This window comes from Oreochromis aureus, linkage group 9 (genome assembly GCF_013358895.1).
Source record: "Oreochromis aureus strain Israel breed Guangdong linkage group 9, ZZ_aureus, whole genome shotgun sequence".
NCBI classification, from domain to species: domain Eukaryota; kingdom Metazoa; phylum Chordata; class Actinopteri; order Cichliformes; family Cichlidae; genus Oreochromis; species Oreochromis aureus.
Window position 1 is genome coordinate 21,097,708 of NC_052950.1, and position 12,059 is coordinate 21,109,766.

The 12,059-nt window shown below is 39.8% G+C and overlaps 1 protein-coding gene across 3 annotated transcripts; it reads right to left on the reverse strand.

Annotated features, from left to right (window-relative positions):
* Window positions 1–1,706: 1,706 nt before the first annotated feature.
* Window positions 1,707–11,835, reverse strand: LOC116327395 (zinc transporter ZIP12-like). Of its 3 annotated transcripts, none has more exons than XM_039617122.1 (13): window positions 11,643–11,835; window positions 10,534–10,825; window positions 9,518–9,838; window positions 9,226–9,433; window positions 8,035–8,198; window positions 7,707–7,878; window positions 7,228–7,400; window positions 6,984–7,139; window positions 6,725–6,799; window positions 5,239–5,311; window positions 4,925–5,083; window positions 4,642–4,829; window positions 1,707–3,031 (listed from the first exon to the last, which is right to left on the reverse strand). In XM_039617122.1, the coding sequence occupies exons 2-13, from the start codon at window positions 10,783–10,785 to the stop codon at window positions 2,903–2,905; spliced, it is 2,070 nt and encodes a 689-aa protein (XP_039473056.1). In that variant the 5' UTR covers window positions 10,786–10,825; window positions 11,643–11,835; the 3' UTR covers window positions 1,707–2,902. The 3 variants fall into 3 exon arrangements, with proteins under 3 accessions (XP_039473056.1, XP_039473055.1, XP_039473054.1); XM_039617121.1 differs by having other exon boundaries at window positions 10,534–10,829; XM_039617120.1 differs by having other exon boundaries at window positions 10,534–11,835.
* Between the last annotated feature and the right edge of the window lie 224 nt (window positions 11,836–12,059).

The window sequence follows — 12,059 nt, forward strand, 5'->3', positions numbered from 1 at the left end:
ATCCAACCCCCAAAAACCTTGCATTATAACAGATGCAACGTCAGGATATTTTTAGTGACAGATGTAAAGATTAATTCATAATTTCTACTTTTTATTGTTTGTTGAATTGTAGAAAGCTAACTTTTCTTATCATTTCACCTGTATAAATGAGTCATTTAGTAAAACAAGGTAGTTTGTACCAGGTAAAGTGAAAGAAAGGAACTGCATCTACATAATATCCTTCGGTATGAACTTTGCAATCTCGCACTCATGGTATAGTGTCTCCAGTAAAACCATGCTGCTGCTGAAGAATGCTATTCTCAAAAGACTTCAGAGAGCTCTGAAGTTGTTATTCATTATTGCCCTCTAGTGGTGTCATGTGCATTTGCATTTTAAAGGGGAAGTTATGTGGGAGCAATTTCTATAAACACTGATGCAAAAAAAGGAGATGGCCATGGTGGTGGATGCACTCTGAGTGTCTCACGTGTACCAAGACTTTCTGAAACAAAAAAATTATCTTGCTGAAAACTACAGATTCATATTTTAGACCAGTTATGTATACTGTTATATCAGGACACAATGAGGTCCACAGGAGGTGATGTTCAACAGTATTTGGACCAATTATCAGTTCATTAGTATCTTATTTTTGAGGTAAAGGTTCATTTTAGCAATGATTTCCAAAAAAAACATTAAGTGAAAAATGTACATCTAAACAGTGGTAACAGTGCAGGTTTGTCTGGTTATTATTATGTTTCTTTTGTCTTTGTGTATTTAACAACATAAGGCATTAAACTGCCCTGTTGTGATATTTTGAGGGTTGTTTTTTTAAGCAAAATTTGTAAAAACAAATTTGTACCTAACAAAAAAGAAAAAAGATTGGTGGAATGAGTATATGTGAGTTAAAGCCAGTTTTTAAGGTGCTAATATGTATAAAAACTAAAGTATTTCCCTCACTGTGTGGCAACTATATGCTGGCGTGTTTTTGTGTCACAACAATAACAGGTGCGAAGAATTGTTTTCAATCAGATCCATTTCAATCAAAGGGAAAAATATTTTTATGTTTCCTGTTCTCTGTCTCTCTAGTAGCTTTTTCCCATTGTTTGTGTGTTCTCCTGCCCTGATGACCCCCCGCAGCTGAACTCTTCTTCTGAGAGGTCTCTGCTGAGCAAGTGAGAATACTCAGTGTTCAAACCAGCATGGCCCAGATAAAAGCACTTCCTTCCTCCATCCTGGCAACAGTTACCTTGAAAACATGAGCATGCCAAAAAAAATGCCTCTGTGGTGCAAAAGAGCAGATTTACACACAAACGAGTAGGCCTGGAGCTTTCCTGGAAGTGCTGAAGAGGCTGAGATTTTTAAAATAACAGCAAAATTGCTAGAATAAGAGAAAATTCAATGGGCTTCCTCCTATTGTCTGAACATTTCTCGGGAAGTCACAGTAAATAGTGTCAGCTCTTTCTGCCATGATAGCCAAATAATCTCATGACACTGTTTATGGAATTGACTTTGCAGTTAGATAATAAGCCCAGAATGGCAAATTAACATAATCAGCATACGAGAAACTAATCCCTCGCACGAATAAAGTAAATGCTCGACAGCTGTTTGCTCAAATTTTACAGAAATATGTTGATGCTGAGAGCACCAGAATTTAATCACAGCAAGCTGATTAAAGGAAAGAAAAAATCCATTTTTAAGCCCACTCGCTCTTTCAGTATCACAAATCCAATTTTATGTACAAATAAGTTGATTTGCCATGTTTCATTTATTTCATTGTGCTTATGTATTCATCACATTCCCATCTTCCTCCACCTCCTTCTGCGAGCCCACTCTGACCGGTAAAGAGCGTGTGCTCTGTGTGGGTCGGATCGCTGCGGAGTTTCTGTCTTGCACAGCGATGAGCGTTAGTCATCCAGGTTGGTGGATGAAGAGAACAAGTAGCTCAGGTGGGTGGAAGTGCCCTCATATTGGATCACAGAGAGGCCTCAAAAAACAAAGAACAATGCCTCTGAGATGAGAAGCAGAAGAGGAGCAACGTTTTTCAAAATAGGGCTTCAAAAATAACTGTAAATGATACCAGCTTGTGCCTGACAAAGAGGCTTAAATCCTTTTCTTTGTTCCTAATATTAGTTTCTCATCAAGCCAATTAGTTTGTGTATATTTAGCAGTTGCCCAAACACACAGGAAATTATGCGGAATTCCTGAAAAGCACAACTCTTTATAATTTCGTTTATATCATGCAAAAAAATAAATAAAGGAATTAATTAGAAATACATTGAATGGAGACTCAAAGGGATTATCTTTCAACGTGACAATATTGTTGAAGAGCAATACTGAAAAACTTTAGTGCTACTTTTAATTGGAATTAAGTGTACAAATTTAAAACCATCTGTGTTTTCCCATATGATTTGGAAGTGGGATGTGGCTATTACAAGCTCATCAAGTAAAATGTCCCTCAAATCATCTGCATCATTATATCAACAACACCCAAATTAATCTATTAATTATCCAATTAAAATTTCCATCAGTTTAAAGGCAATGGACAAAAATAAATAAAAAAGTTAATAAAAAGGGAGCTTTATAATATATTCTTGATCATTAAGTTTGATTGTCTGAGGCAACATGAACAACAGATGCTGCTACCAAAAAGGCAATAAAACTAGACATTTACAGTCCATATACAGGCACACACACTGTACCTAACATACAAAAATAAATCATCAAGTATAAAAAAAAGACAGGCTTCGTACCACAGTACATATATCTGATCCATTGTTGAGACTACAACATCATCAGCAATAATTATTCAAATCTACTGGTTGCACATGCTAAGAGATGATAACAAACCAGTTAATGGAATTTTAAAACTCTAGTACGACTCGGCGTTTGTTTTGGCTCAACCCTGTGAGGAAGATGCATACTGCATTTAAAATTTGAGTTCATGTTCAAAGAGCGCAAGCAACAAAAGGCAGGCCCAACCCAACAGGAGACCGAGGTTCTGGAGGAAAAACATGAGGCACGGTCTGTCGGTCTTTACTCGATTCATCTCTGGAAGCTGATGGAAGAGAGAAAATAAGAGTAAGAGCAAAACCTTCAGCAGTTTGGCAGAAATACAGGGTAGGGCTGGCATTTTTCTCTAGTTTTTGTACTTCCACATAACCTCGTGAAAATAACAGTCAGCGATGCATTTTCCCATCGTTCAGTACTTTCTAACTGTACTACTTAAGGTTTAAATGTTAAACCAGAATTTACAAGCACGCTAAGCACTCCACGACGCTGTTCTGAAGCACAGCTGGACTTTGAGCTTCTTGATGCTGAGGTCAGCTTACTACTAGTTTAACAGGTAAAACCTTTGTTAATCACACAAATTAGTGTGTTAGTAAAATAATACAAAGTGCACAGCTCTGGTTGATGGGAGTGTCGCTATTTTTGCAGGCATTTGGTCACGTACAAATGCCTGCAAATTGATGACAATCAATACTGAGAGACACATAGCATGAAAACAGGTTGATACACACACCCCTAAAAAAGGGGGGAGAGCTCAATTTTTCGTTCCCGATGGTCTCTTGGAGCTTGGTATAATTTTATGTGTAATTTTTCATGACCTGCTACAGCTGTAATTCTCAGCTGTTTGGCCAGTTTTCCTTTGGTTTAGTTTCTGCTAAAACAATATTTGAACTTTGAATTTAGTAGTGGTATTAGAACACATTTCATGACCCTTTAAAGACTCCTGCTGGTTAAAATGCACTAATACTTTAGGAGCTGGATGATTACAACAGGCCCACTATAAATAGTATGTGAATACACTTGTTAGCCTACTGAAACATTAAGGCTAAAATAGTATGACTGGTATAAAACGAGGTACTTTGGACCATTCACAGGCTTAATATAAATTAAGAATTTAACCAAAGTAATATCACCCATTTGTTTAGTATTTTGACTGTTTTTGGACTATATTTAGATTAGATTGAAGTTATTAGCTAACACTAGCAAGACTGAAACCATAAGCGATAGGGGTGCAATGCTACAGTTTTAGCCTCAGCACACATGCTAATGCTAATAGCAAATAAGGAAAAGACTATCACTCACTAAAACTGTAACACAAACAATCTTATTCACATTATTAAATCAAAATTCATATTTATAAAGAGCAACACAGACGTGACAGAGTTTTTTGTACAAAAACAACAACACTGTTATCTATTAATTGAAGTTAAATGTTTGGGAGTCTGTGGGATGGATGGTCTACGGGAATTCAGAGCCATCATCTTGAAGGAACTGCATTTTTTTTATCACTGTCCTAGCTGGATTTTTAGAGCCAGCCTCCAAAGTTTCTACTTGAGATCATTGGATCAGTTTAGTATATTCTAGAGTGTTACTCAAACTGGAGTTCAAAAGTGCATTTAAGGGGGACTATTTTCAAGTGGGACTATTGATACATTGGGACACTATTTATTACTGCACCAGGACAGGGGATCACTGAAAGTAAATTATGTCACCCAGTGTATCTGTTTGGGTCATTCACATTTGGGATTTTTTCTTTACTTTTCTTTACAATAAAGTTTTATGATAGAGACAAATGGATTACACCGTAGGTTCTGACCTCAACATGGAATGGCTAATAAAGAATATCACAAGCCATGTCCTTCACAAAACCTGGCTTACCATTTCCACCAATGACAAATAGAGAAAAATCCCCGCAGTGACAGAAAAGATCCACTGCTGCACTTCTGTCTCTGAAGAAACAAAGAGTCCGATGTAGAGCCCCATGAAGGCCGTCAGAGCGCTGAGAAAGTTCATTAGCACAGCAGTCTTCACTGAGAGTCCAGAGCTGAGCAGCACTGCAAAGTCCCCTTGGAGACAAAAAGCTAAGATAAGTCAGCCAGTCAAGGAGAATATTTTCCAAAAGATAACAAAGTCATCCAAATGGAACACAGTGACCTCTCACCCATCTCATGTGGAATCTCGTGACACAGGATGGCCACAGTGGTCGCCATTCCAGTCTCAGATGAAGAGGAGAAAGCTGCCCCGATAACCAGGCCATCAGCAAAGTTATGAAGACTGTCTCCCACAATTACCATCACAGCCAGCAGAGAAACCCCTTGTCCTGGGAACACAAAGAGGGCCTGTGTCAACAAACTCATCCTCAAACTGTAACAATTCCTCTGTCGTACCAGGCAACTAATTACAAAGCACAACTCATTCATCTGCATGTGATGGCGCAGCTCATTTAAAAAACAAGAAAAAAGAAGTTTAGCTTACTAGGATGTGAAGGACGCCTTGTGTTTGCATGCTCAGGAGACATTTCTGTACACTCCAAGTCATCCACGGGTCCCTGCAAGATAGACATACCTGTTAACACCAGAGATTCTTGAACATTTTTAGCCTTTGATTCAAGAGAGAATTGTAGAATAGTTGTCAAATTAAAGAAGATACAAGAGACTTACCATCCAAAACAGGAAAAAGGTCTACAGTGACAGACTTTAACTTTAGTAGTAGTTATGCTGCCTTTAGCGTTAATATCAAGAAGTTATTCAGAAGTTGTTCCAAGTTATTTCCACAACACAATAAGTTTGCCATTTGCAAACAATATTACTTTCAATGTCTTGCAAATCATTAATGTACAATATGAAAACCAGTGGCCCCGAGACAGAATCTTGGGGAACCCCACACAACAGATTTCAGTTTTGATTTTTTAGCATTTGCCTGGTAAACTGATTCCACTTTTCAAGATAACTGTTCCTATCAAAGATAATGCCAAACCTCTAACCCAATATATGCATAGTTTGTTAAGTTAAAGGTTGTGATCAACTGTATCAATTTTTTTAACTAAAAATACTTCCACAACATATTCTTTGTTTTCAATAGCAGTTGTTACTGTATCTATGAAGCCAATTAAAGTGTGTGTTGTGGTTCTTTTGGGTCTAAATCCATACTGTATCTTATAGTACTCTGGAAGTAGAGAGATGGGCCTATAGTTTATGAGGAGATGTTTATCTCCAGGTTTACATATTGGCACATCCTTTCAACTGGTATCTTTTCAGGGAATAAACCATTATATAATGACAAATTACAAATCTAGGTAAATGGTTTTTAAATCCATATTAGTTAGGCTTTCCATGTGAGGGATCTGCTCTCTGAGACCTGTTTGTGTATTTAAAAGGATCAGGTCCTGAGGTATTAAACTGTCTTTGCACAATTCAACAGCATGAAGTGATTGCTGAATGATTTAATACTTCTCATTCTCCAGCATCCTACATGTTCTGTTTCTTTACTCCCTCCTACACCACTAATCATTTTGTTATATAAGAGCAGTGTGGAAATTTTGGTGAATTTCAGTCAATTTTTGATCAAGAATTTTGGGGAATTAATACTAAATAAAGTGTGATGAAAGATGGGATCAGGATTGTGCCAAATCTTTGTACCGCCCCTCAACTTGTGTGGTGAATACCATTCTCTAGCACAACATTTGCTGCTTTTTTGGAGGCGTAATGGGGGAGTGAAGCATGACTGGGGTGAATGAAATTATTTTCACTTAAATAGGTCTCCTGTGTTACAGTGTTAGCGTACACATTTCATCAATGTGTTGACATGAGCAGAATTGCCTTACTATAGTCACAGCTGTGTGTTTTATCACTAAATAAATAACATGGATGGTGACATGAATGAAAATTTACCTGCCAAGAACAGTCTTTTTTTTTTAAAAAAAAGCAAAAAACTGTTCAGTGTGACTCGTGACTGGACTCACCAGCTGTATTGTGGAGATAGACTTGCCTCTCTGTGAGTGACCATTGCAGTTCAAGGAAAGGTCACCGCCATGACCCTGCACACAAAAGAAATTCATGAGATCAGTTGCTCAACATGCACAGTCATAGAAATGTGTTTCTGCTTTTGCAAGACCCTTAAATGTTTAAGATCAGCCTGTGATGCACTGCTTCTCAGTAACTTTCTCAGATTCATCTTTTTTTGTCATTAAATTGATAAAGGCTACAAAACAAAAGCCTTACATGACTATGAGAAGGGACTAAAAAGGAGAATAGTTTTTCAATGAGGAAAAAGCTGTAAATCCCAGCAATCACTCCCAAGATCTTCCACAAATACTGTTTTTCTTCATCATAGTCCTCATCACCATGATTGTGTGTGCTGTGATGGAGGCCAAGGATCTGCAATGTAGGCAGAGAGGAAACAATTTACTCCACACTCAAGCTATGTGTGGGGTGGGTTATAGTGGACGGTGCTGTGACCTTGTACCTGTGGTATGAGGTGCAAGAGAGCGTCTCCTGAGAGGGTTCCCACTGCCAGACCAACAAACAGCTGCAGGATTAGTGAGTAGGTTTCTTGGCAGGAGTTGAAGAAGATCAGACAGATACCAAACATGGAGCCCACCGTGATGAGAAAGACAGCAGCTGTGCTGTAGCCATACTCTGCAGGAAGGAGACAGCTTTGCATAAAACACCAAACCAAAAATGTAGTAAAGAACAAGTGATTTATTATGTCTGGCCTCAGAGGCAAGTTCAGCTGATTCTACTTCTGCAAACCACTTTGCAACCCGCCTTAACCTCGGCTCATCCGTACACTGCTATTTATGCTATTTCTAACTTAGTCAATGTCCTGTTCATTGCTGGTAAGACTTGCTACTATTGGTGTGTTTTAATTAGCTGAAACTATAGCATATTGTATTTATTATGACGTTGGTTTGTGAAGAGAAACAATCAGGTAAACCGTCTTACTCTCAAGAGCTGTGGGCAGAGATCCTCTTGTTTGTTGCTCTTCAGGCTCACAGGCATTGCCTAGCAACTGCTGAATGATGGCTGGGCAAATTTGTCTGAAGTGTTCCTTGGAAATTGGCAAATGAGGATCCAGAGCAAAAATATCCACCAGCTGATTGGCTGAAAAACATACCTGATTGGAATAAAAAGAAAAGGCAAATTTGGAGGTGAGTAGGAGGTATTTCAAATCAAGTCTCACTGTGCCTGAGTGAAGTTTTTCATTCAGTGTTTTATGATTTTCAGTACTTTTTGTTTGTCATAACCCAATCAAATATTTATCTCACCATACCTGTGCCCAGTCACTGTTTATTCCCTCAATTTCGGGGTTGCAGCTGTCTTGCAAATGCCTAGCCACCTTCTTTGAACCTACTCTGATGCCTCGTCTCTTCCTGTTGCGAGAGTGCATCCCTCCTTCCCGTCCTACTCCCAGCTGACGAAGCAACTCCTCCAGGTCTAAACAGATACAAGCAACACAATATATCAGGGGTCAGTGCTTTAAACCAGCATTTGTTTATTCATGGTTTAGTAAAACACAAATAAAAAGATGGGGACAAACTGTTTTGAAATCCAGTACATCAGTCATTTCTTGGTGTGACTGAACCTCAAATTAACCTGCATTTTTTACTGTCATGAAATAATTTTAACAATTTTCATATGTGTAAGTATAGTTTTATAGTACTGCCTTTGATGCAGTATTTGAGCATCTAGTCTCAAGATAATCAGTTCCCTCTTGGATCATGTCTGTTAAGAGGACTTACAAAAAACAAAGAACAGCTAAAGCCTCTATTATTGTTCAGTAATCTTGTAATGATCATTAACTGTATAAGAATGATGGACACAGCTTCCTGCATTCTTTCTAATAGCCAGCAGGGGGCGACTCATCTGGTTGAAAAGTAGTATGGTGCTTACTCTATCAACTTAGTGAACACTTTCCTGATGACTTATTTAAAATAGTATGATGTATGTGATGGTCTCCTTTAGAGTAAAAAAGAAGAAGGATGCATTTTAGGACAGGCATCCTCTGTGACTGACTCGTCACTCCCTTAGGGGGGTGCAATATTTCCCAGTGTCTAAGTCAGAGCCAACCCCGTATCGTGATTCGTGGCTTTAAAGCTGTAATGGCTTCACAGTGGAACTTCATGTACCAATGGGTAAGGTAATCGTGGCTATGACCATATTTTATATAGAGTCTTCAATATGAACAATGGATCCACTGGCTGTTGCTAGTAGAAAGTGCTGGAATTGTCCCACCTGTGCCTTACAATCAGGCAGTGGTTATATTCACATAGTGGGTAAACCAGCTGGTGAACAAAACCATATTTAAAATCTAAGGTGTCCTTTTCTCAGACTGAAAATGGAGCTAAAAAGAGAGCATGTGTTGTATAAAGCTAATGTTGCTTTGCATATGATGTTTCTATAGGTAATGGTGTGTGGCTGTGGTCTGGAAGGAGGATATACAAACATGCTCTTTTGAACTCACCCATAATCTGCAGGTTACTTGTGCAGTTAAGAGAATGAAAGATATAGTCTATAAAGAAAGCGGGGGGTGGCAGGTTTCTCTTTCTGAAACAATGGCCTTGGAGAATATGGCTAATGATGGCTGCGGCCACTCTGGGAACGGCAGATGTACCAGCACCTGGATTTCCCTTAACATCAGCATCTTCCAAGAGATGAGCTGCATCGATGCACTGTGGTATGGAAAAACTGAATTATTTATATGCAGGTGTACACATGGTAAAAAAGGATATATCTGTCAGAAAATGCTCTCTCACTTGGGAACTTGAGGGTATATGTTGGCTGGATGGCTCATAGTGCTGGTTGATGACCTGCAGGATACTTTCTGTTTCATTGGATGAAAGGAAGCTGCTGTCTTCAGCTGGATGTAAGTTAGTGAGGGCCAGAAGATAGAACTGAAAGTTCCCAGATGAGGAGGAAAAGGAAGAAGGAGGGGGGGCAGCATTTGACACACACAGGTCTTGCAAATTAATTATATAGTACAGCAGGACAGTTGAGATCTGCTGGTAGTCCTCCTCAGTGAGGACATCCTTCCCATCATCCTTCAGCACGGACAGGGCTATGTCTGGTGTCAGGCACTGTAACAAGGACATGACCGATTAAAAATAATAATTATAAAAAGAAAATAATTAAAAGTTTTTTTAAATACTTTTTATTTAAAGGAAGTTGAAAAAAATCTAGGTCATGCTGACTTTTGAAAGATGTTGTGTTGATAACAGCACTACTTTTTCTCTGCACACAATGTTCTGTTCTGTTCTTGGAAAAGAAGCGGTTGAGACCAATTAACCCCACATGCAGGTTGCAAAAGGTTGAGAGAGTGAGTGAAGCATTGTTTCTTCTGGGAAAGAGCTGGATATTCATTGAAGAGAGACAAAAAGCTACTCTCTTAATTACTAAATCTTAATTTAAAAGTTTGACGCAGACATCCTTATCTTCTACGTCATGCTGCTCTGTTGTATCTTAATTGCCCCTTGGGGATAAATAAAGTCTTTCTGATTCTGATTCTGATAATCACACTGTCAGCCCAGCTGCACATGCATGTGTAGTACCTCTAAATCCACTCAGTAAAGTTTATTATGTCAAACTGAGGGATGTTTAAAGCCATGAATGCTCTGTGCAGGTCAAGGACTTAAGCCTCCACATCCACTCACATTCCAGCCATAACAAACATTTTTCCTGCCGTGTGCTCAGGAAAAACATTATCGCCCTTGCTCAGTTTAGCATTTAGTGACATTTTAGTGATAAAACATTTTAAGACAGGTGTAAGCATTACCTTCTCACACATGTCCTGACAGCTGCCCGTCCGCTCTGTGCAGCGCACTGCCCGGAGAAGTGTGGTGATCAGTACACTGGTTCTGTTCTTCTGGAGTTGAGCCTTGTTGTCCGGCCCCACGGGCAAATTCAAGGCCCTGAGAGCCTCCTGCAGGTACCCCTGCTCCTGCCCTTTCACTTCCAGCATTCTCCCAAGAGGACAAAGATACAGCAGTAGCAGCAGCAAACACAGAGTACTGCTCATGAAGTGCATGTTCCTACCAAGGTCGTCAAACTCCCTCACACTCCCAGGACTGGCTAGGGGTTTGAGATGAAAAGGAAGTGATACACGGAAAACAAGGAAACTGAGAGAGAGAAAACAGTATCAAGGTGAATGACGGCAGAAGGCTACTAAGAAAGGCAGTGATGTTTTCTAGACAAGGGAGGTGCTAATAATAGGCACAACTGATCTGACGGTGAACAGGACGGTTTGGAGGTGAACCAGTCCTTACAGTGCCGAATGGTCAGTAAAAGCCTGGGCCCCTCAGTCCATAACAAAAGGATTAGTGCAGGCAAGTGAAAGAGAGCACAGGGGCAGGGAGAAGGGGGCATGAGGGGGAGACTGTAGACAACATAATTAGTACTGAGGAAAAATAGGGACTGGGGAGAAGCTGTTAGAAATGTAAAGAAATAGCTCAAACAGAGCCACATCTGAGATATCTCCTCTTAAGTGGTGGGTACGCGGCACAGAGGCGGACACTGTTACCTTTTTGATTTATATCTCAGTTTTTAAAGCAGTCCATGGATTGAATCGTTTTCCTAATTTAGCAGCTTCAGTTGTAAAAGAGAAAGGGAGAAGGTGATGTGAGTGAGTGCATGTGGTGTGATGATCATAAGCACTCCATGTTAAAGCACCAGCGACGCTCATATCTAAGGTTTTCATATCATGCATGATCTCTGAGTCATCAAGGATCAACCATGCACTGCAAAACATGCCAAGCTTCCCAGCATCCTCCTACACTGGAAACCCTGCAGGTCGATTCGACCCAGCAACAAGAGGACATAGTTTATTGTTTAAAAATTCCTGTAAGCTACAATAACAACTGAGAGAGAACAGATGAAAAAGCTTACCCGATGAACCAGGCCTATGCCGTTCTTCACTCTGCTCCAATCAGCTGCTGTGATGAGGTCTGTTTTCCTCCTAGGGTGAAGGTTTTCCTGGTAGGGCACACCAAAGATCCAGTGCTTGTTTGGGGAGAATTTTTGGGCATTGGTGCTGCCGGTAAAACCCTCTTATGAGAAGTGAGTAAGCTCCTGAGGATTAGCTGCGACAGCCTGGGAGGACTGTAGTTACCATGGAGAGTGCTGCCTCATTTTCAACAATAAGGTGATGGTGGGGGGCTGGCCTCTAGCAGGGGTGACTGAATGGCTGAAGCCTGATGGAGTAATACTTAAAAAGCTCCCTTAGGAAAAAAGGTTTATGCATAAATAGACTGCTTTGCCGTGTTTCTCTCTCTTTCTGTATTTTTTCTGTCTCTCTACATCATA